The following is a 24,535-nucleotide window of genomic DNA, read 5'->3' on the forward strand; positions in this document are numbered from 1 at the left end:
ACTCTAACAATATATTCAACATATGAGTCAAAATGAATGTGTGGGTGTGCACTATAGAAGAAAGAAGCACTAAAGAATAGCTCAAAATCATGATAATGAACTAGATCTGTCTTCATTTAATAATCAATACATCTATGCCAAGTTGGTTGATATTTGCTAGATAGTATAAACACAGTTTAGGGGAAATTTATCAAAACTAATATAATGTGTGCCTTAGTCATGATAGGGTTTCAAAGAAAATTCAAGTGTCTTTGTAATCAAAATATAAAGTTGTCATTTTGTTACTATGTTAGGGTTTAAAAAATGTAGGACTCAATAGTTTGTTTAAAAAAAAGACTTTTTGAGTGTAGCAAAGTGGAAAATCAATCAATCACACACAAATCATACCTAGATTATCATATGATCTTTGGAAATTCTATGCAAAAACGTCTATTTTTGATATTGAAAATGTTGTTAATGGCTTCAATAGTCTAAATTACACCTTAGTAACAATATGTCCCTAATGTCCCCTCACTAGGAGAGAAATACCCCAACACCATTTGGATGGGATGCAAGTGTAGAATTTTGCCTATGTGAGGACTTCCCAAGCCACTGTCGTGAAGCAATAGAGGCATATATAGAGTGCTACCATAGCTTGACCCTGATTAACACCTATCTCTCAATGCCTTTGATGTTGACTTCCACCCAATCCCTCATCTACCTTTGTGACCTGAGATAAAATTTAAAAAAAATAGTATGAAAACCTAGAACCATACTTTTTTATGAGATGTAAAATATCATATATGGTACTCTAATTTGATGAAAAAACTTAAGTTTTGTGCATGCGAGACAAAGTAGGCAGAGTAATGGATGAGCATGACAATGCTGGTGGTGTCGATAGAAATGATATTAGGGCGCGGATGAGCATAACAATGAATTAGGGTGCTTGAAATAGAAATTTTTTCATTTTAACATAATGAAGCCTGTGTTGGTTGAAATTTTGACCAACACGGGCATGGATTTAAAAAAAAGAAGACATTTTTCCTTGCCTATTCGAACCAATTTGACCCCATTTTAATAGATGGTTGAAAATTTTGGTCTAAAAATGGGGTCAAATGTACTAGTGTGATAAGGAGAGATTCCTTCTTCCCAATGCCACCTAATTAACTCCTAAAGGGAATTCCAATATTCTAGTGGTGATTAACACGTCCTACATTCATGAAGCCTTTTACCAAATTTGTGATTATCCCATCTGCCCTCTAAAGCCTATAATTTCTCCATCCTCTTGGTTTTTTTTTTTTTAACAATTAGCCATCCATGGTCGTGTGAAGGGGAAGCCCTGTTCCCTTGATGAAAGCCTATATTTTGGCTCATCTTGATATTTGCATTTATAAGAAAAGCTACACATTTTATACAATGTATTAAAAACTATAATTTAATAGAAAAAAGAAATGAATTTACATTTATTGTTTTCAAAAGAAACAAATAGATAAGAAAAAAATATTTTATAATTTTTTAAAAATAAACTAATATATAAATTATATAATTTTTGAAATCTTTTAATTTAGCTGATAGGTTATTAGTGAGAACTTTGTTCCTAGAAATTGATTTTTTGACGAAAAAGTTGTAAGTTTGACCGAAAAATTGTAAATCCTTCCCGTTGTTTATTTATTGGTTATTTTTTATTTAACTTCACTTTTAACTCTTGTTTTGATATTTATTAGTTGTTATCTCCACTTTTAACTTTTATTTTTTTTATTTTAAAAAATAATTTACTTGTGATCTTCACATTAGCTCATGTTGTGATCTTTATTTATTTAACATTTGATTTTTAAAATTGATTTATATTTTATTTAAAAAAAAAAAAAATTATTTTTTATATTAGTTTTTTTTCTTTAAATATTTTTAAAAGTTTCTATAATTTATTTAATCAATAGAATATATATTTGTTAGAGATGTTGCTATTCTTTCATTTTTTTTTTTTTGTATTTCTCTTATTAATTTTTTAGAGTTTTATTAAGTGATTTTTTTTCATATTTGATAAATTGAATTTAAATAAATAATATTTGTTAATTTATTTAAAATATTTTACTAAATATTATGTTGTTCAAATTGAAAAATATTAATAATATAATTTTTCACATAAGATTATATTTTAAATCTCCACTTTTAACTATTATTATTATTTTTTGATTGGTAAACGACCGAAGCCTTTCATTATATTATTGAATAAATAAAAGAAATTACAAGTCCTTTGTTCAAATGAGCACTAGTAGGAAATTAATGGGGGAAAAAACCTTTTGTTCAAATGAGCACTAGTAAGAAAGAATGGGGAAAAAACCTTCAGTCTTGCTCGAGACATAGTCCTTTATTATACATAACTCTTTTAACTATTGTTTTTCTTTTCCTTTAAAAAAAATAAAAAAATACTTGATCTTCACATTAATTCATGTTGTGATCTCTATTCATTTAATTTTTGATTTTTAAAATTGATTTAGATTTTAGTTTATTTTTATATTAGTTTAGTTTTTTTTAAAATATTGTTTTTTAGTTTCTTATTAATTTTCATAATAGTTTTTTTGTGAAATTTTTTTAAATGATTTTTTAAATATATTTGATAAATTGAATTTAAATAAATAATATTTATTAATCTATTTAAAAAATTTGAGTACATATTATGTTATTTAAATTGAAATTTATTAATAATCTAATTTGTTGTTATAAGATTATATTTCGAAAAACTAATTTTATTATAACTGTTCCAAACACTAAAATAATGCTATGCTACTATGCAATGATTAGTTAAACTATGGAAAAAAACTTAATCATTAAAATAAAAGAATGCACAAATATTTTTACTGTGACACTAAAAATTGACCCTCCATATAAAAACAAATTTTTTTCCAAAAAGAAATAGAAATTTAGTGTGATTATTTTTAATCGGTTTAATAGTGATACAACGCAAATTCTTCTACAAAACGGAGTTTGACTCTAGCCGTTCAAGCCATTTTAACTTTGACGCCGCCAGCCACTGAAAATTGAGGCGGAGATGAAGTCCACACAATGACACTAGATTTTTAAGGTGGGTCCGACTGGTTCCACCCAATGATAAGACTGAATGTATTTCGCATGGCTTCAATCTAGTTTCAATTGCTTGCCACGAAACTGCCAAGGTTTACGAGAAAGCGCTAGGAGACAGAGAATTACATTTTGGCTTTGAATTTTTAAAAAGTCTGCTGTTGGGTTCTGATAATTTTACAAATATGTGGCGAGCAAGGGTTTGATGGAACGCTAGTTGAGTATTTGCAATCCAGTTTAAATCAATGGCCGTTACTGTCATTCCAACTCCATTTCGCTGCTGCCCATCTCTCCAGTCTTGCACATTATTACCGCCCACCGTTGCGAATTATTATCCCAGGCATGGGAATTGCCTTTCTCTAACTTCATTGCACAGGCTTCAAGTAAAATTTTCTCGCCCTTTGTCCCTCGCGCGCAGGTTCAATATCGGGAAAATGTCTGCTATACCGGTAATTTTTATTTATTTTGCTTTTTTGATTGGTTAGTTTTTCACCGGGAATTTGCGAAAAATGTGTTTCCTGGGGATTTTAAACCTGGAATTCTTCTTATTAAACCCCCAACACTCATGCATTAACTTTTGTTGTTTATTTTTAAGACGGCGTTAGAATCTCTCTGGTCAGTAGCTGGAAATATTGTCTGTTTGAAAGATTCTAGGCAGTGTTTTTCGGCAAATCCCGAGCTCATTCCATTCATCAATTATATTTTGTGGTTCTTTTGATAAGAATTTCAGGGTGTAGTAAAACGTTGATTCTTTCAAAGTTTCTATGCTCTTATTATCGTAAAACCCTGAGATACATTATTCTACAATTTATAAATCTTATGATGAACAACGACGTCTACTCCTTTACAAACAAGTTTATAGCAGATTTGAGCCGGAAGACCTCTTCTAATTTACGATGCGTGGAAACTTGAACGTTTTTAATAGTTATACTTATTATCACTTGAAGGTGCATATTTCGTGGCGTTGGATATGCTGTACCCATAGTCAAGATGCCACATTTTATCCAATATTCTCATTTTAACAAATTTGTGGCACTTTTAATTGATAGCACTGCATGGAAGATCCATTGGTTTTATAATATTTTTAGTGGTAAATTCCAGTTGCAGGATGCCCTTTGGTTTAAACTCTGTGTCCAAGGTCTATCTCTTCCATCATATTCGCCTGTTCTATTTGATTGGTAAATTCCGGGCTACGACCCATGCTATATAACCAAGGGCACTCTTCTGTTAAGATTTATCCCAGTTTTGCACCCTAGGTTATGCCTTCAACAGAAATAGCCTTGTCTGTATTGTTCCCTTGTGCAATTTTCTAGGGTTTTGACTAAATCCCTATAATCCAAATTGCAAGAGACTTCTTTCTATCTATAGTTTGAACACAATTTTCTTTTGTATGATTTGCAGATGTATGCCTATCTTTGATATTGAAAAAGACTAAACTACTGAAGTATATTTGTCAGACGGTAATGATTCTTTTAGCTGATTTCAGCCAGATGATGGTGTTGATGTTTGAATGATATTATCTTGGATCAAAATTATTTTTATTTGAAATGCAAAATTTTATCGATCTTCAAATATGGAAGGAATGGATATTGTCCTTCAATTATATACAGGTTAATCTGAATATATATATTTAGGGTTTGTACACTGATCTGAGTATGGTAAAGAGTATGTTATATTTGTGATTTGAAATGCATCAAATATATTAAATATGAATTTTTTGCAAGATGGATTGAATTAAATATCTATGCAAGGATAAGGGATATACATTTGGAAATTTGACTGTATAATACTGTCTCTGATTAGTGATTATCTTGTGTATGATATGATCTAATTCTAATCCAACCAATAGTTGATATAATGACCAATCTGAAATCCTTGTTTCACTATCTCTGATTTGTAATCTTTATGACATCTTATGTATTGTTGTCATATCTGATATAATCTGTTTGCACCTGCAATTCTTGTCTGTTGTCGATGGTGGATTAAATCCACTCATGTCTGTAGGGTAGATAAACTGATATGAATTACTCGATTGATAGTAGTAATTGCTGTTTCAAATTTCTGATATTATGAGCATGCAATCTACGCTTGAGGGCGCTGTTCCTGTATAGTTTCTTTTAAATCATGCTACCCAACTTTATAAGTATGCTGCTCAATCTTGAGCTTTAATCTGAATTTGATATTAGAATAAAAACTTCAATGTGTCCTTTGCACAATACCTCACTTTAAATTCATATCTGTGTATCTCATAGTCACATCTCTTCATCTTCGCATCACTTTAACTTATGGGTTGGCTATTTCCTTAATTGAACTTGATCTTTTCTTTGTACTAGATTGCCGCCCTAGCAGCCTTTGTTATAAATAAAATTTCGTTAATTTTGCTAATGCTTCATCGTGATTTGGCCTTGTTATGTTATTGAATTATTACCTTATATATATTAGCAATAATTGCTGTTTCAATAGACAGGGTAAATTGTTGTTCTTCCAACAATCACTGCCCTGTTTGTTGTTTTGTTGAGCCTGGTCGACTTCATAGAAATTTGTGAAGTCTCAAGATGAGACAATTTTCTTGCTGGATTACCATCATAATATTGAATGCCTTCAGTGTGTTTGTTTATGGTGGGACATGACATTGTCTGTTGGGGTTAGCTATATTCAGAATTGAATATGGTTATTATCTAAATCAAGATTTTTGTAAGTACAAACATGTAACATGATTTGTGGTGATTTGAAAAGTATTCTCCATCACGAAAGCTTTGACGATGGATTACTGACCTCATGCATTTGACTTGTAACTTAGTATTTGCTACTTCAACTCATTTCATTTGACGTTGTTTTCTCTTTTTGTGTTATTGCTATTTCACATCACATTATAGACCAATATATCTTATAAAGCTGTCTTGTACACGTTATTTGTTTGTACCATAATGCTTAGTTGTAATGTTTGATGAGATGGGTTAAGTCATAAAAGTATTCTATCTGATACATTAATTGAAATTTTTTATTTTCTCTTTTGGTGGGTGAAGGAACTTTCAAATTTTGTTAAACCAAGGAGCATTACAAAAGCAATTGACTTGCCTTCTTCTGATACCAGGGCATCCAAATCTTGGGAGACACTCCTTGCGATCTGTATAATTATGGAATTCTCATCATTATCACAATAACTATACGCTTTATTTATTTATGTATTTTTCTTGGTAAACTGCTGAAGAAGGGGAACTTCTATAAATAAAAACCGAGTAATTACATTGTTCCTTACATTAGCCCAGCGGCTTTCATTTGCTATCAAATAAATAGAGAGATATAACAAAATTCTGCCCTGAACACAGTCCCAATTTGTATAATATACATACTGATCATACACTGTACAAAGGTTTTGTGCCATGATGTCTGACAGATGAAAACAGAAGACACAAAAGCCCACAGTGATATGCCCAGTTACAGCCCCCTTCAATCTCCTTGAGGAAATGCCCATCCACAACAATGCCCACAAAGCGGAGTAACCAGTTAAAGTTCTTCACTTCATCTATAGCTTTGATCTTCCTGAGAAAGTCCTGCCCCACAGTTACCCAATGGTGATGTTTACCAAGCTCTCTATCATTCATAGTGGGTATGAACAGTTGGCGAGGGACCCTGGCACCCAGAAATAGCAGCTTTGAAATGTCTTTGGGCCACTAGATCTCGATACCAATTTCTGCCCATACCCCACTATATCAGAATCATCTGGTAGAATTTTTGGCACAAAAGCTTCTCTCAGCAGCAACTGGGCATCCGATTTTGTCCCACACAAGTCCAAAAGAGATGCTAGGAACTTGGGGGATATATCCATATTTACCCGGTAATAGTCATCGTTTGACAGAAACTCCCTTCACATATTGCTTTCAATGGGAATTGTCAGTTGAGTAGTTTACTGTTTTTTTTTGTTTTGCCTCTTTTTAGGATGTTGACGAAGTAATCATGTCCAGATATTTAATAAAACTCGCTATGCCTTCTGCTGCTGATTTGGCTAAAACATCCACCTCTAAATTCCCTCCACGGTGAATGTGGTTGGCAATAAAATCATTGAAGTTGGCCAAGATGTATGGATAAAGCTCCTTCCAGAAAGCTGTTCACCTGTCTATTTGGTGTCGTGCCCATTCGAAGTGCTTTGATCACCACCGCTGAATCCCCTTCTATTTCTATGTTTTTGATTCCTTGTTGTTTGCATAGAGTTAGTCCAAGAAGTAGAGCATTAAACTCTGCTTCATTGTTTGTGCCTCTTTTCAAAGGTTTGGAAATTTGGAAGAGGTTAGAATTATATTTTTTAAACAGTCTCTAATTATGCAATCTGTACCTGATGTGCTGAGGCTCCCATGTCCTATCAGAATCTAATTTCATTCATCCTGTTTGTTGCTTTTTCCATATTGCTTTCTCTCTGTGGGCTTTGCTCATTGTGTCATTGTGAGGTTGAGTTTTTTCTTCTGGGAAATTAAGGGGTTTTCTGCTGACCAGGACCCAAGCCTGGGTCTTTTGCCTGGTAACCCCCTTTCTTGATTGGTTGACTCAGCTTGATGTACCATGGTAATTCCATTGTTACTATATTTTAGAATGTAGTGTGCGTCACCTAAGGTTTTGAAAGAAGTACCTTTTTTTGGCCTTCCTTCAACAGTAGAGTCCATTAACCATAAACAAAATAAAAAATACTTCCTAAGGTATGGGTACAAACTGAATTTTACTCATTTAAATAAAGAAAGTTGTGTGTTGTTCATGTATCCTAGTATTATAATATAAATGATTTAAAGCCAGAATTGGTTTAACGTTGTAGCAATTGCAAAACTTTGAACTCTTCTTACCTACCTCACATAATGTTAATGCATATGTATAGATGCATCCAATTGAACATTAGAAGTCTAGGGGAATATCGGTTATATCCATTACTGCTTAGTGTAAAACTAGGATTTTTCTGTGAGTTGACTTCATAGGGCATTTACTCAGTGAGTTTTTTTCCCACCAAGCCACAGGTTTTCATTTTGCATAGCTATAACTTTTTTAGAGAGCTCCTTTTTGGTTGTGCTAGGCGACATTTTTTTAGTGCTAGAGAGAAGACAAATTGGGTCATGCATTTTGATTAATATACAATGACATGCAGTTGAGTAACAAGTCTAACTTAGTGAAAAAGGCTTAGTTGCCCTTGAATTTTGATTTGATTGTCTTTCTTATATACAGGCTATAGTAGTTACACTTCTCACTTTTATTAAAAGTTCTGCATTTTCGTATGAATATTGATTACTTTTTTTAGTCTTCCATCTGTATTATGTTGTATCAGCAAGCCATAATAATGTTGTATTATTCAGGTACGGGCAGTTGAAAATCCAGAGGTGAAATGGTGGGAAAAGAGTGGAGGGCCAAATATGCATGATATCCATTCAACTCAAGAGTTTCTAGATGCACTCAGCCAGGCTGGGGACAAACTTGTTATTGCAGAATTCTATGGTACTTGGTGTGGCTCTTGTCGAGCATTGTATCCAAAGGTAACATGAATGTAGTTGTCAGACATAATTGTCCATAAATCTCTTTTATAAAAACATTAATTTTTTTATTTTGATTAGGCAACTGGGATGCATAGATGTCAGATGTTGTTGATTGAAATCTGAAGTTTTGAGATTATGAACTTATGTTTATGTAACTACCGAGCAACTCTATCTCTTCTTGCAAATTTGATTGGTGCTATTGATAAATTTGAGAAACAAGTTTCTATAATTGATTGCATATAGAATATATTTTTTGGTTTGGTGTTATCAATAAAATTAAGAAAACAAGCTTTGAATAAATATGTGTAAAGATTTTTGTCCAAATGATTTCACAAAATCCTCTGTGCAATTTTCTTTGAAGCTTATTTTTTTAAACTATTGTAGATTGCATAAGCTTAAATGTTGTATTGACAAAGCTGTTTTACTTTTGACCAATTATTTTTTGCCAAACAGAACTTTGGCATTCATACATCATTTTACTGGAAAAATTGCAAACTGGAAAGCTTTAAGTGTTGTATGATGTTCAGATTGAACAGTTTCTAAAACGGGTTTCTGGGACTGCAAATGTTTTTGGTGATTTTGGGGACGGGGGAATGGCAAACGGGGATGGCTATATAATAGGGAAACTTTAAAGGATACACTGAAATTTGCAAATATTCATGTCATTCATATGACCCTAAGCACAAAGCATGTCATTTAAACATTATAGAACCTTAACATACACCATTTGAATGCCATCTAGGAAATAATAACTGATTTCAGTACTCAATTGTCAATATGCATATCAATATGTGAACAAAAATATTTAAATATAGGTTTAGCAGTGAACAATATCATAAAAGTCTGAAAAGCTAAATATGCCCAAAGGCTAGAGGGCTGCCATAAATTTTCATCATGTCCAAGTTTTTTTGTTTACTTTATTTGTTTTTGATTTGCAAAAATTGGGGATGGCTGGCCATTCCCGGTACAGTGAGGGGACGTCTGGATGTCTCCTTTCTGTAGCTTTTTTTTTCTTTCTCCCAGACGTCCCCCAGTACCAGGGACACCTCCTGCAATTTTTGCAAGTCTGGGGACGATGGGGGGACGTTCCATACCCATCCCCCCACCCACGGGACATCCCCATCTCGGAAACCTTGGCTTTTCGGGCGGGGACACGTCCCTGGGGTACATAGTTAAAATGCAAGAAAGATCTCTTGTCAAATAAATTATTATTGTGAAACTTGTTTTTCTTTTTAATAATTTCTTTTTCTCATTAGCATTGCTAAGCTGAGTGAACAATAACACCTGGTAGGATTATTTACGGCGGAACAATAGCATCTGTGTAGCTTATTAAATATCCGACTTCTAATACTGAATTTTTTGTTTGCTGCAATATTTTGACACTGATTTATGTATCTATGGAAAATGTGATATTTGGCAGCTGTGCAAGATGGCTGCAGAGCTCCCTGATATTGTATTTCTTAAAGTCAACTTTGATGAAAACAAGCCAATGTGCAAGAGCCTGAATATCAAGGTTCTTCCTTATTTTCACTTTTACCGTGGGGCAGAGGGACGCATCGAGTCATTTTCTTGTTCATTAGCAAAGGTAAGAAGATAAATTTCACAATTATAAGATAGTTGTTCTTTCTTTAATTAGTGTTATTCACCTTGCTTATTTTCTAACTTTTTTGCCGATGGGTTTTCTTTGCTATTAAAATCTTAGTGCATTTTTCATTTCCATTTGTTATTTGATCCTTCTTTCGAGTACCCATCTTTAGCCTTGGCGAGAAAAATGAAAACCTTGAAATTATATTATCTTCTAGATATAAAGAGCGCCTAGGTTTGTCTCTCCACTACTGTTTGCCAGTTGGCATATGAGAATTGAGCTAAAATTTGAACCAGTAGCATCCCAAATCAATTTCTTTTCCTTTTTTGGCTGAAATCATTCTGAATATATGGGTTTCTAGTGCACCCATTTGAGTATATAAGGGAGCCAAACCTATAATGCATCTGGATTAACAAACTTATTGAAATTAGCACACCATTTAGGATCTAAACTGTAGAAACTTGTCCTATATGTGTTATGAATGCTTAAGTAAATATCAGATCCAGGTTAAGATAGATCTGTCTAATTGTAACCAATAACTTGGGCTAGTCTTGTCCCTGACTCCCTTCTGTTTGACAGTGTGAGTGATTGTTAGTTATGAAAATATATTAATCTGGAGTACATGATTAGCAATATTGAAATTGACTCATTAAAAATACGTTATTGTAATTATTCATAACTAATTTTTCACAGGTATTGCAATACTGGAAAGTTCCTGCTTATATTATTGTGAACTTTGTCAAGTCTTAATTTGCATACTAGAATATTTGATGGGACAAATCCAAAATGAAGCAGCTGTTTTGATTGGCACTACTTTTTAAAGAGAATTGCATTTTACAACAAATAACTTCACTGCTATGTGATTTGAGCTTATTTTAAAAGTTGTGCTTTTGAATTGGGTGATAAAACTATATGATTGAAATTAAAAGCTACCAGCCATTGCATAACATTAGCAATTTACTCATGAAACATGTACAAAATATCATATTATGACACATGTCTGTCTACAAATGACATCTGAGTACAATAACAGTAGGCAGTCTATGTGCCTGCTGGTAATAAGTGGCAGTTCCAAGGAAACTACCTCCACCAGAGATTTTGCAGCTATGAGTTTGGTTGGTCTGAGTTAAACCAACATAAAGTATTTGGACTTGTTTGAGAGTGTCCATCATCTTGAACGTAAGAGTGCCTTTCATACTGCTTTTGGGTTCCCGCTTTTTATTTTCTTCTTATCCTCTAGAGCTAAGTTGGTGGTTCTGGGACAGATCTTGGTTCAGGTTCATGGATCTGGCAAAATTAGTTTGGGGTTGGGTTTGTTCTGGATCCATCCATTTGCAGCCTAAATGCAATAGTTAAATTTAGAACACCACACCATCATATAAACAACAAAACACTGTAATATTCCCTATATGTAATAAGTTATTAATTGATGGTAGAGTGTGTGTGTGTGTCTATATATATTATATATATATATAATATATATTGATCAAACATCAATCTTATTATTAATTAATTAATTGAGTAGCTAATCAAACATATAAATAATATATGTTGAATAATTAAGTATTAATTAAATAGACAAATAATTATTAATTAAAAAATAAATAGTTATTAAATAATTAATCTTCAAATGCATTTTATTGATACAAGCCTAAACTAATCCAAGGATTATTCATCCCTGTTTATTTTGTAAATAATAACTAAATGCTAATTAATAAACAAATGATTAAATCATATATTAAAGTGACCAAATGAATACATACTCCTGCTCTAATTCTAAACTGGAGTCACATTCGAAGGACACGTCCCTTGCAGTAAGACATAAAGCAGAAGTAATCACAGGAAGAAAAGGATGGAAATTGCATCTCTAGTTCAATACTGCCGGATATATAAGGAAGGATATAAAAAGCAGAGCAGAACTGAATATTATAAAGGGGGAAAAAGAATGCAGAGTCAACAAAGCAATTAGATAGCGTTAATAGAAAAGAACTAATTACCAATGTCCCCGACTGGAGGGACAATAATATCTAGACAAAAGTAGGAAAATGATACATATCCCAACCAAATAGGAAGACTAGCAATGACATCAAAGAAATAATAAATTAATGTTGTACAGAAAGTGGCGGTAACATACCTGACAAAGCAACTATTAAATGCCTGTTAGTCTATGCAATCCTAATCCAACAACATTCCAAGATGGCGGCAACTTGAAGAATCAATTAAAGGAAATGTTAGAACCATTAATATTTGTGATGTTTTATGTAATATTCAGTTCACAGCCTAAGCAATAGGATATGCTGAAGGTAATAAAATAGGATATGGTTCCATCGAGAGACTGTGTATTTATAATTTATATATAGTTATTATTAGTTAATATAATTCTTCAGAATTATATAATAGATATGTAACTAGCTTATAAGTACATTAAGATGGTTTTCAAGAAAGAGGACAATAGGGAAGAAGGAGATTATTAAATATATTTGACATTAATCACATGGAAAAGGATCAGAATAGGAGATGATGAATATATTTGAGACTGATCATAAGAAAGGGATCGGAAATAAATAAAATATATACATTATTATTGCTGGTGAGCATTGTTTGACTGTATACAATGCTGTAACATATCTATGAGTTAATGTTTTTTTATAGATGGATAAGCATGAATCCAAGTAATGATAAGGAATCCTTAGCAGGGTCTGATTGATATATATATATATATATATAGGTTTGGAAAATATATTTGGACGGGTGTCTGTTTTGAAATCTTTTTGATGGCAGTCTGGTAAAAGAACCGAGAAGAAGTGTCGGGCAGGATGATAAAAGTAGTAAAGTTTATTTGAAAAAACTGCGGAAGCGATTCGACAGCAGTGTAATGGGCAAGGAATCTCCTTGTGCGTGGCAGTCAATTTGGAATGCTGCGTTCTCTGCTAAAGGCCAGTCATTTTGTCAGATGACTTGGATTTTATAAAGTCTTTTTGTATGTTAGAATGTTTCAAAGCTGCTAATGAGTGTGTAAAGGTAAATTGGATTTAGGCCTACGGGCATGATTTTAACAGTTCACTAGATAATTAGGACAGATGAAATGATCTTTTTAGTTGTTGGATGGTAACTATGATATTATAATGTAAAGTCATATAGATAATGCAATGCGTTATATTTATAAAAAAATTATCTTTTACTGATAAAAAAAGAATAATATCTGAACTATATATATATATATATATATAGACTCAAGACGTATTACTATTATATTTTGACAAGAGAAGGCAGAGGTGTTCAAGGAGGCTCTTGCATAAATCCTTGTTGGCACAAAATGAATGTCAACAATATAGTCTTTTGGACTCAATGCAAAGGCAAGAATATTTAGTGGGGTGGTCATTGTGTTCCATTGTTTCAATGTTGTTTTTCTTCCATATGGACCAACTTTGGCTAATGGCCATGCTAGAAAATGTCATTTTTAACCTTCACATGTCATCTCTTAATGATTGTATTAGAGGTAAAACATGCCTCAGACTCTTAGCAACTTGTAACTAGTTCAAAAAATAAAAAAACTATAATAATTAAAAACAAACTTCAACTTTTTTTTTGAATACAATCAAATAATGAATTATGACTAACTATGTTTAAATTTTTCCCTTAGTAATAAGGTGAAACTAAAATCTAAAGTTTTATACTATTTTAGTATTTACTTACCTTCAGTAGCTCCAATTTTAAAAATGATTCAACTATGATTTGTGATATCTGGCGATTGGAGATGAACATTTGAACCTCCTCAAGTTCAGCACACAACTCTTTGATCCAATCAATTTTTGTCCCAAATTTTTTTTATGCATAAATTTGAAAGAGCGGATCACATAAAGTGTCCAAAAGGTGTGTGGATTTTATTTCTCAACCAACAACCCAACTACTATTAAACTCTTTGTCATTTGTTATGATTTGAGCAACATGATAGGGTCCCACTTCTTAAATGGCTGTGATGAGAATATTAGCAATAAATTGGTCATCCTTCATCTGCCCCTCACGATCAATGGGTTTCTAAAACTTTTCACATTACTCAATTTTTAGCATTGTTCCACTGATCTGAAACAATGGGCATCTTTTCCTTGGTCCATGATTCCTCATACGCTTCAATGAATCTTTTATGATCTTGAACTCTTTGTCTAATATGGTGCCACACCTCTTCTCATAACCTTGGGTTTTCTCACCATTTCTTGTCAATGTAGTGAACAAACAACATTACCAATCAATGCATAAATACATTGCGTTATGTGTTGATTGGCAATGTGCATGATGTTAATAGTTCAACAGGTGATTAGGACAGATGAAATGATCTTTTTATTTTTTGGATAGTAACTATGATATTATAATGTAAAGTCATATAGATGATGCATAAAATATTATCTATTACTGATTAGAAAAAGAACAATATCATAAGTACACAAAATTATTGGAAAACGATGGAACACAATGACCACCCCACTAAATGTTCTTGCCTTTATATTGAGTCTAAAAGACTATATTGTTGACATTCATTTTGTGCCAACAATTTATATAAGAATCTATTTATTAGTGATTTATTCATTAACCGAAGGTGTGGTTAGAGGTAAACGGTTAGAGGTAAAGTCTTATTTGAAAAGTCATGATCCTACAAAAGATAAATATAAAAAGGAAATGAATCATTTGGAAAGATGAATAAGAAGGGAGTGAAGAATTAAAAGTCAGAGCATGAGGCGAAAAAGAAGAGACCAGTAGTAAGATTTAGCGGTGGTGAAAGCTGTATATAAAAGAGTAAGAGAGTCAGATGTGAATGAAGGAGACATGAATTGATGTGCTGGAAATAAGAAGGGCAATGAATAAGAGATTAAAAGGGGCTGGATACTAAACAATATATGTATATACTTCTAGTTTCAGATTCAGTATTCTGAAGTAGAAATATATATTGATATATTAATAATTATTAAGGTGATAAAGAGAAGAAAGTGAGTGAGAGAAGGGTGGTGGGTAAGTGTGTCAAAAGTAGTGACAAAGGATATTGTGCAAAGCAAAATAGCGGAATGATTTGTGCGCTAAAAATATCCATCATCTGTTGAAGAAAGCAACATCTTAAAGGTGGAAAAGAAGTTTGTGTGTAGTGAGTTGGTGCTCGCGAAGACATGCAGTGGGGAGTTTGTGCTTCCAGTAGGTCGGTGCCTGGGGAGTGTGGGAGTTGGAGCTTCCAATGAGTTGGTGCTCATAAACATACGGTTGGAGCCTCTAGTAGGTCGTAGCCTACAAAACATTGTAAAAGAACAATTTATATAAGAAAGCATTTGTTTGTCGTGGTTTTCTTTTGTATTGGGTTTCCACGTAAGTCATTGTGTATTTGTGTTCATGTCCATAATTGTCCATTTCAGCATTTGAAGTTAATTGTTTGGATAAAAGTTTAAATTGGAAAATTTGTTAATATACTGATTCACCCCCCCCTCTTGGTATATTTGTGTGCTCTTTATTCTCACGATTTCTTGTTAATGCAATGAACAAACAACATTGAAGCCAATCAATGCATAAATACACTGTGTTATGTGTTAATTGGCAATGTCTTGAGTTTCATTTTGGAATGCCATTTCCAAAGGTTCCTTTAGTGATTTGTTTGTGGTAGGTTTCATAAGAGTCGACACAAATGGGTGACAATATGACATCATTAGGATTAGATGGAGGATTTATAGGGGGGCCAGATTCTTTAAATTTTTTAGTTGGCTTTCTCATTGATTTACTTGCTTCTCCTTTATAATATATGCTGTCACTTGTTTTGATGGCATAGGGCTTTCCAAGGCAGCATTGATTGTTGGTTTTTCATATCTGTTTCAAATGTAATAAGCATTGCCTTATTAGGTATCTATGTTCCAAATGCAACATCCTCTTAGATTTATATAGAGAGAGAATCGGCCATGAATAGACATATCCCTTCATGGAACACATCTATTCATTAATTAGATAATTGTTGAAGATATGGTAGCTATGGTCAGATTATTGGACCCTATTTGTATATATAGATGTGAAAATATGCTGTATGAATATTCACATATGTATACACATCTTTGAATAGTCCATAATATATGAGATAATCAACCAACTTTATCATATTTAACTGAGATGAACATGGTGCATTTTAATAGAGCATTCTATGAATTACAAATGATTGAGATATAAATTGATCTATGGTTGAGTTGCAAGTTTTGCTAATAATACCTTGCTTAGTTAGTAAATACTAACCAACCCTAAGTAATCACAACTCTTTGTAATGAATGGTAATGGCCAATTGGAATCGGTTCTTGATATGATACATATATGCCGTCTAACAAAGGAGTATAGTCATGGTAATTGATAAATGTTCTATACCTTCCTACAGTCTGAAGATGATCAGACGATCATATTTATTGAATCTTACTTATCAGCGTAAAGAACTATCCTATTTAACATGGTATCAAAGCGAAATTTGGGAGAGATAGAAGTTATGGTAGGATAGTAAATTGATCAGTGAAAAGGATTTGAGTTGTCCTATATAGAAATAACTTCATGAAGCGATATGATGGACAATGCCAAGAAGAGATAATGGATTGTGTTGTGGAGTCTTACCGACAACTGTAGTTTTGAAGGTGGTGATGCCGTCTTGGACGCTGTTGCTTCCGCTCACCACGGTTTTATCCTTCCCGTCTCCCACCAACATCAGATTTGTGACCTTGCTCTAATCATGACCATGCTGGAAATAGAAATTTCCGTTGTTGTTGGTGTTTACGGATAGCAGGCGATGGTTGTTAATTGTCTTGGTAGCTGACAGAGTGTTCAATGTAATGCTAATGGGCACCGCGACCTAGGAATGTCAATGGTTGATTATTGTCAGTACTCAAATCAGCACCAAATGTGGGAATCTCAATGTTTGATGTCTGTTCTTGCATTGGAGATTAATGTTTGGATCAGATGATGCTTGAATATGGTTACTTCAATGAAATGTCTCATAATGTACTTAACTTGCTGATGCAATGTTCTGGGAACATTCTGGGACACAATAATTGCCTACTCCGGTTTGTAGATAAAGATTCACAGTGGCTTGGTGTAGAAAGCTCAACACCGATATGAATGCTGCCTGTGTGACTTAACTGATCATTTGGAGTAGATTGGGTGATTGCCAGGAGAGATATACAATATTAAGCTTTGCATCGAATCAACTAGAGCTCTGGATTAATATTTCTCACGTAATCTGATTGATTACATTTGTACTAATTGAGAAATCACCTTAAGGTATGAGGCGATCATTGCTGGGTAGTGTGAGTAGTTAACTAAACAATTATCATTATGTGAAATTACCATTTGTTATAAGTTGGGGAGTATGCTTCATGCCTAGAATGCATGTGAAGCATTTGCATATGCAGCTTTATCACCTTGGAAAACTGAATTTGACCTTGCTAGGTGGGTGCAACAAATTGTTCATTTTATTATACCAAACCAATTTCAACTGAGTTATGACTTGGACATCTACTATTTCCTTATACCATATGGCTAAAATGTTGCATTTTTCAAAGAGGCAACAGTCTGGATCTCAATCATACTGATTTAGAGGGAGCCTAAGTAGTAGAGGGAGAGTGCAAACTCATGTAGTAGTTGATAGCTAAAACTCAATGTTTGGTCATCATCGGAATCAATTCTATAAAATGGCCCGATTGGGAATTTTACATTGCGGGGGGAATAATAACTAATGTTCCATTCCTGTTAGAACCATCTGTAGAAGGAAGATTTCAGAGAAAGGATACCATCAGAGTTCAAATATGAACCATTTTAGATCTTATGCATATGGAGCTTCATTGGTGCATTTGAAATCAAGGATGTTGATGTGCAGGGATAAGAAAATAATGATGCATTGGAATGATATTGAGCCAAGGGGATTATATGAAATAAAGCCAAGGGGCTCTTCCATTGAGAGGGAGCATACTGAAATTGAATTTTGTTCAAATATAAAATGGTCATAGTTCTTTGAAGAGGAAGAATCAACATTTAGAGGGAGTTTGAGAATTCATCATAGGCAACCTTGGACGAGAAGAACAAAATGTTGATGCATGTACTTGGAGCTTTAGATAGAAGCCTTACTATTTTGAATATTGACTAATTACATTCGCCCATGTTACTATGAAATCAAACAAGTATATCTGTGTATGAGAAACTACTCCTATGAATAATGTAGTGATCATAACACAGAGAGTTATTAGAAGATCTTCCAAATGTATCTTTGATAATAAGTGATTCAGAGGAGTAGACCATGGAGATGGTTTCTAGAGAAGGTACATAACCTCTACAGTACGAATGACTGATATTAACACCAAGTCTCATATCAAAGTAAAGTTTGTGCATTTGGAGACTAGTTTGAAGTTTCAAGAATAAAGCCATTTCTAAGAGGGAGTCTTAGCATCAGTGAATTCTTGAAATATACTTTATAGGATGCTTCTCTGTGAAAGAGAAGTTTAAAGTAGAGCCCTTGTTCCACCCTTTGATAGTAGTTATGATGGATCCACCCTCTGATATGGGTCATGGTGGATGTCGTGTGTGTAATTCCATGACAACACCACATGAGAGAATCCGACTTCATGTAAACATTTTGATGTCATGTGTGTGACTCCATGATTTTTATGGGCCTGCCCCCTGCGTATATTACAAAAAGGTGACAATCTTTCTAATAATATACTCTTGTACTCAACATTATAAGGTGACGACTTGACAATGCTTACTATCACGGGGAGTGCCATGCGGACTTGATGTTCAATATACTCCTTGATATCACGAGTGAGGTGATATCTAAGTACGTAATAGTTAATATCTCGTGAACTTATTGATAGATATCATGCTGACTTGATATCGGTTGTGTATCAATTTGTTCTTGATGAGTTAATCGTGGTGGATATTATGTGACGTAATATCCGTGGATATGCCATGATGAGTTATGGTAGACATCATGTGACATGATGCTAGTGTACATACCATAACTAGGATATGTGAATATCATGCTGACTTGATGTCCAATATACTCCTTGATATCACGAGTGAGGTGATATCTAAATACGTAATAGTTAATATCTCATGAACTTATTGATAGATATCATGTTGACTTGATATCGGTTGTGTATCAATTTGTTCTTCATGAGATAATCATGGTGGATATCATGTGACGTAATATCTGTTGGTATGCCATGATGAGTTATGGTAGACATCATGCGACATGATGTTAGTGTACATATCATAACCAAGATATGTGAATATCATGCTGACTTGATGTTCAATATACTCCTTGATATCACGAGTGAGGTGATATCTAAATATGTAATACTTGATATCTCTTGAGCATTTTGATGGATATCATGAGACATGATACCTATTGCAGATCATTATGTTCGTTATAAGATAATCATGGTGAGATGCCATGATGTGTTATGATAAACATCATGCAATGTAATATCATTGCACTTACCATGGCCAGGATAATAGAATATCATGCTGATTTTATATTTATTATACTCCTTGATATCACAAGTAATGTGGTACCTGAATTTGTTCATACTTAGTTAATCTTTCCTAGCTAAAAGGGAGCGTTGAAGATATGGTAGCTATGGTCAGATTATTGGACCCTATTTGAATATAATTATGTGAAAATATGCTTTATGAATATTCACATATATTTACACATCTTTGAATAGTCCATAATATATGAGATAATCAACCAGCATTATCATATTTAACTGAGATGAACATGGTGCATATTAATATCGAGCATTGTATGAATTACAAATGATTGAGATATAAATTGATCTATGGTTGAGTTGCAGGTTTTGCTAATAATACCTTGACTAGTTAGTAAAAGCTAACCAACCCTAAGTAATTGCAACTCTTTGTAATGGATGGTCATGACCGTTTGGAATCGGTTCTTGATATGATACATATATGCTGTCTAACAAAGGAGTATAGTCATGGTAATCGATAAATGTTCTATACCTTCCTAGATCATATTTGCTGAATCTTACTTATCATCTTAAAGAACTATCCTTTTACAATAATTAATAATAATAATTTTTTAATTATATATATATATATATAAATTTATTTTTCTCATATAACAATTACCTCATATCTCAATATAAAGAACATATATATAGAAAAATTATATATCTCATATATAATAGGTTTATCTGACGAATGCTATCAGATAAACCTATTATATATGAGATATATAATTTTTCTATATATATGTTCTTTATATTGAGATATGAGGTAATTGTTATATGAGAAAAAAAAATATATATATATATATATATATATATATATATATATATGCTATCAAACATCAACACTCCCTTTTAGCTCAGAAGGATAAACACATAAGAATAAATATTACTTCAATGTAATATTACAAATAACAATTTTTAGGAGATCTCATTTGATATCTCAGAAGATTTCCACCATTTGATATCACATCTGATATCGAGAGTATTGGTCTCCCAAAATATCAACACATGATATTTACGAAGTACTCAAAATGTTTTGATATCACATCTGATATCAAGAGTATTAGTCTCCCAAAATATCAATGATATTCACCAAGTACCCAAAAATAAGGTTTGATATCACATTGATATCAAGAGTATTGGCCTCCCAAAATATCAGTGATATTCACCAAATACTCAAAATAAGGTTTGATATCACATCTGATATCAAGAGTATTGGCTTCACAGAATATCAATGATATTCACCAAAAACTCTTTGAGTAATGGCCTTCCAGAATGTTGAGATGCAAGACATTCACCATATACTCAATTTGTTTGATCTCATAATACAAGTTACTATAAGATCATCACCTTACAGTAACTTCTACAAATACAAGTGACATCATTTGGAAGTCGTCACTTCGTCATGATGTACACAGGGGTAGGCACATTAAAGTCACATAGTTATGGGGTAGACTACTACAATTTATTGATCACCAAAGAACCCATCTTAGCTTGGTTTACTCGCTTTGAATCAATATGACTAGGATCACTGGAAGTTGATTGAATCAAATCCTCTATTTGCTTCCTCTCTTTCAAGGTTGCCTTTAATGAAATGTCAGGCTCCCTCTAAATCTCGATCTCCCTGTTCTTGTAGTAACTTCTACAAATACAAGTGACATCATTTGGTAGTTGTCACTTCATCATGATGTACACAAGTGTAGGTCCATTAAAATCACAGTCATGAGGTATAGTCATGACTCACAGTTCTCTTGACTCCTACAATTTATTGATCGCTAGAGAACCCATCTCAGCTTGGTTTACTCCCTCTCAATCAATATGACCAAGATCACCGGAAGTTGATTGAATCAGATCCTCTATCTACTCCCTCTCTTTCAAGGTTGCCTCTAATGAAATGTCAGGCTCCCTTTGAATCTCGATCTCCCTCTTCTTGCAATAACGTTCTCGGAGGAAAAGTTCAAGGCACATGACTCTTATAGTATGTGTTGAACATACAACCAAATAAGAGAGATTACTATAATACTCAAGGATAATAATAATATTTAGTTTTTCTAATTATGATATTAACAAATAATAATATCATCTCTTATTTATATTCAGTATTATTATGAATATCATTCCATTTTATAATTCTAATAATAGTATTAAGGATTTCTCCCATTATAATCTTATCATGAATAGACATGTTATTTGAATTGATAATCATTCAAGTAAATAAAGCATAATCACCTTATTAGAAAAATATTTATATATTGCCTTATTCTTAGGTGTTCGCTGATGTTAAAGTTGTGAATGCCATTTGGGTGGTCGCTGGCCATCTGTACTTTCAAAACCCTACCCACACGGTCGCCTCGTTTCAAAAAAAGTAAAAATTTATTGATTCCTTATCATTAACCACAAGTCCTTCACATTTGCTGTAAAATAACTTATATCACCCACGCATGTTGGATGCTGTCATTTCCATCTGTAATGGGAATGACTTTTGAGAATCATGATCAGTATAGCAAGAACACCCTTCTGTGCAATAGTGGATTGCAAAAATTGTATCCTTTGCTGGCAAACTCTACTTAGACTTCTTTGGATTTAAATGCAACTTCCTTTGTCTCAAACCATATCCTTGTCTGATTTTAATGCAATAGTTAATAAAATATCAAGCTGGGTTGATCTGTTTTTGCTTTAAATCAGACTATTACTCCATTCAAAATGACAAGCATCACACACTTGCTCCAAGCTTTTACTAAAATGTCCATTTAGAAGTGCCGAAGTCATCAATCAGAGCATCGGGACTCTTGTTATCTTTATTCGTTAGATAAGAATATGTCTGGCAAATTTAATTCCATGCGCAAGTTAGAGACAAGAGGTACTATAGCTGCTAGCAATTCTTTTGGACACTCTTCATGAGGGAGATGCCCACAACCAGAAATTGCTACTAGTTTAGAATTAGAGATCTTAGATGCTAGAAGCTGGCAAGATCGTAAGGAGACTAAAATATCTTCTGCCCCAACTGTTACCAGTACTGGTAGGCCCTGCATTGCTTTCAACAAAACCGAGGCATGGCTTGCTGAGAGCATAGTTCCTATAGACAATTTGCCGACTTCTGCAATTACTTTATCCCATCCTTCAACTCATAATAGTGCCTTGTAAGGGTCCAAAACATCAGCTGTTAATTTTGTACCAGCATGCCAGGAACAACAATTAGCTTCTTGGATTATCCGAGTCTGTAAAAGAGGACAGACTAAGTGTTGTCCCAGTGATTAATGAAACAAGACTTGAGCAAAGGTTGTACGACCTCTCTAGAAATTCTCACACTAACCAGTACAACTCCTTGGTGATTTCAATGTGCGGACAAGAGAACTCCAGCCTTCGCTTTATGACTAATGCTCTGATTCTATCTGCACCACTGCGATTGATCCGACTACTTTGGGACTTCAACGTGTTTCTGATGATGCTCTTGGGCCGATTTCTTGTTATGGTTGCCATCTTCTACAACTTTGTGAGTCCTCTTTGGGCTTGTGATTTTGAATGGTCTCTCATGCTTCCCAGGTTTTGAGCTCTTTACTTGTTGGTGTCCTTGTGGGGGTGCTAGTGTTGTTGACTATGCCCTCACCTCTCCCTCTTTCGTTCCCTTCATTCGTAGCTTCGTCATCTTACGCCTTCCTCTTGCGGATCATGCTCTTCTTAGTATTCGTATTTCTCCTCACTTGTCACCTCCTCTCTAGCCTTCTCACCTCTTGCCTCCCGCTACTTGCCCCCCGACTTACAACTTCCTTGATGGCGATAGTGAGCTCTTCTCATCTCATCTAGTGAGGCTCCTTAATCCTGCTTGTTTAGTGATTCTTGTGAGGCCTCCTCCATGTTTGATTTGCTTGTTGCGACCATTTGGGAGTCCGCCACCCTTTCTATCCCTCACCGCTCTTCGCTATCCCTCAGAAGCAAATGCCATAATACATGTCCCATGAACCAATGGTTTGACGTTGACTGCAAAGCTTTCCATTGCTCTGTGCGTCTCACTTTTGAGGCTCATTCCCCCTCTTTTTCTCACCTGTGTTCTTCTTACCTTCGTTTCCTTTGCTTTAAGAAACGATCCTTCATCGCTTATCAGTGCAAATCCCTATGCTCCACACTTACCCACAACTCGCAACTTTTCTAGCGTACACTATTTCCCTGTTGTTCCCCTCTGCCCGCCGCCCTTGACTTTCGCTCCCTAACCTCTCAAACCACTGCATTATGACATTTCTGGGCAGCCTTCTATCCACCCCATTCCGCCTCCTTATTGTCACTTGTTCACCCCTTCTAACATTTACGAGGCCATCAGATCCATGTGATGCAACATAGCGGCAGATGAGGAGGGGTTTCAGGCTGAATTCTTCAAGTTTGGTGCTCCGGTTCTTGGCCCCTACCTTTCTATACTCTTTAATAGAGTAGTTTGTACTGGTTTTCCTGTTCCTTGGTCTAGGCATCTGATTTATCCAATTCACAAGACAAGACTTGTTTTTGACCCTGGCAACTACAAGACCATTTTGATCAGACACATGTTTACCAAACTTCATGCTACAACCCTGAATGTTATGTTATCCAGAGAGCTTGATATGAGAGGTTGTAGAGCTAGAGGACAGGCTGGTTTCTGAGTTGACTATTAGACCATAGATCACATTTTTACTTTACAGGCTATTATTGAGGAGGCTAGACATAGATTGACGAAAGTATACTACTGCTTTGTTGATTTTCGCAAGGCTTTTGATTTTGTTCCTAGGATGGCTCTATTTCAGAGGCTTCATATGATTGGGATTTCAAAGATGCTACTTATTGTGATCTTGAGATTATATGAAACTGTGATGGGTAGATTCAGGACTCCT

At 34.0% G+C, this 24,535-nt stretch overlaps 1 protein-coding gene across 1 annotated transcript in view; it reads left to right on the plus strand.

The window, feature by feature from the left end:
* The first annotated feature begins 2,985 nt into the window (after positions 1–2,985).
* The window catches only part of LOC149576580 (thioredoxin-like 2, chloroplastic), a 43,621-nt gene continuing 22,071 nt past the window's right edge, over positions 2,986–24,535 (plus strand). Inside the window, exons 1-3 of the mRNA XM_089818039.1 lie at positions 2,986–3,506; positions 8,391–8,567; positions 9,988–10,152. Of these exons, the coding sequence (XP_089674165.1) occupies positions 3,303–3,506; positions 8,391–8,567; positions 9,988–10,152 (546 nt within the window). The 5' untranslated portion in view covers positions 2,986–3,302. The remainder of the gene's footprint in view (positions 3,507–8,390; positions 8,568–9,987; positions 10,153–24,535) is intronic.

Source organism: Cupressus sempervirens, chromosome 1, assembly GCF_028749045.1.
Source record: "Cupressus sempervirens isolate cs-2001-9-10 chromosome 1, ASM2874904v1, whole genome shotgun sequence".
NCBI lineage: Eukaryota > Viridiplantae > Streptophyta > Pinopsida > Cupressales > Cupressaceae > Cupressus > Cupressus sempervirens.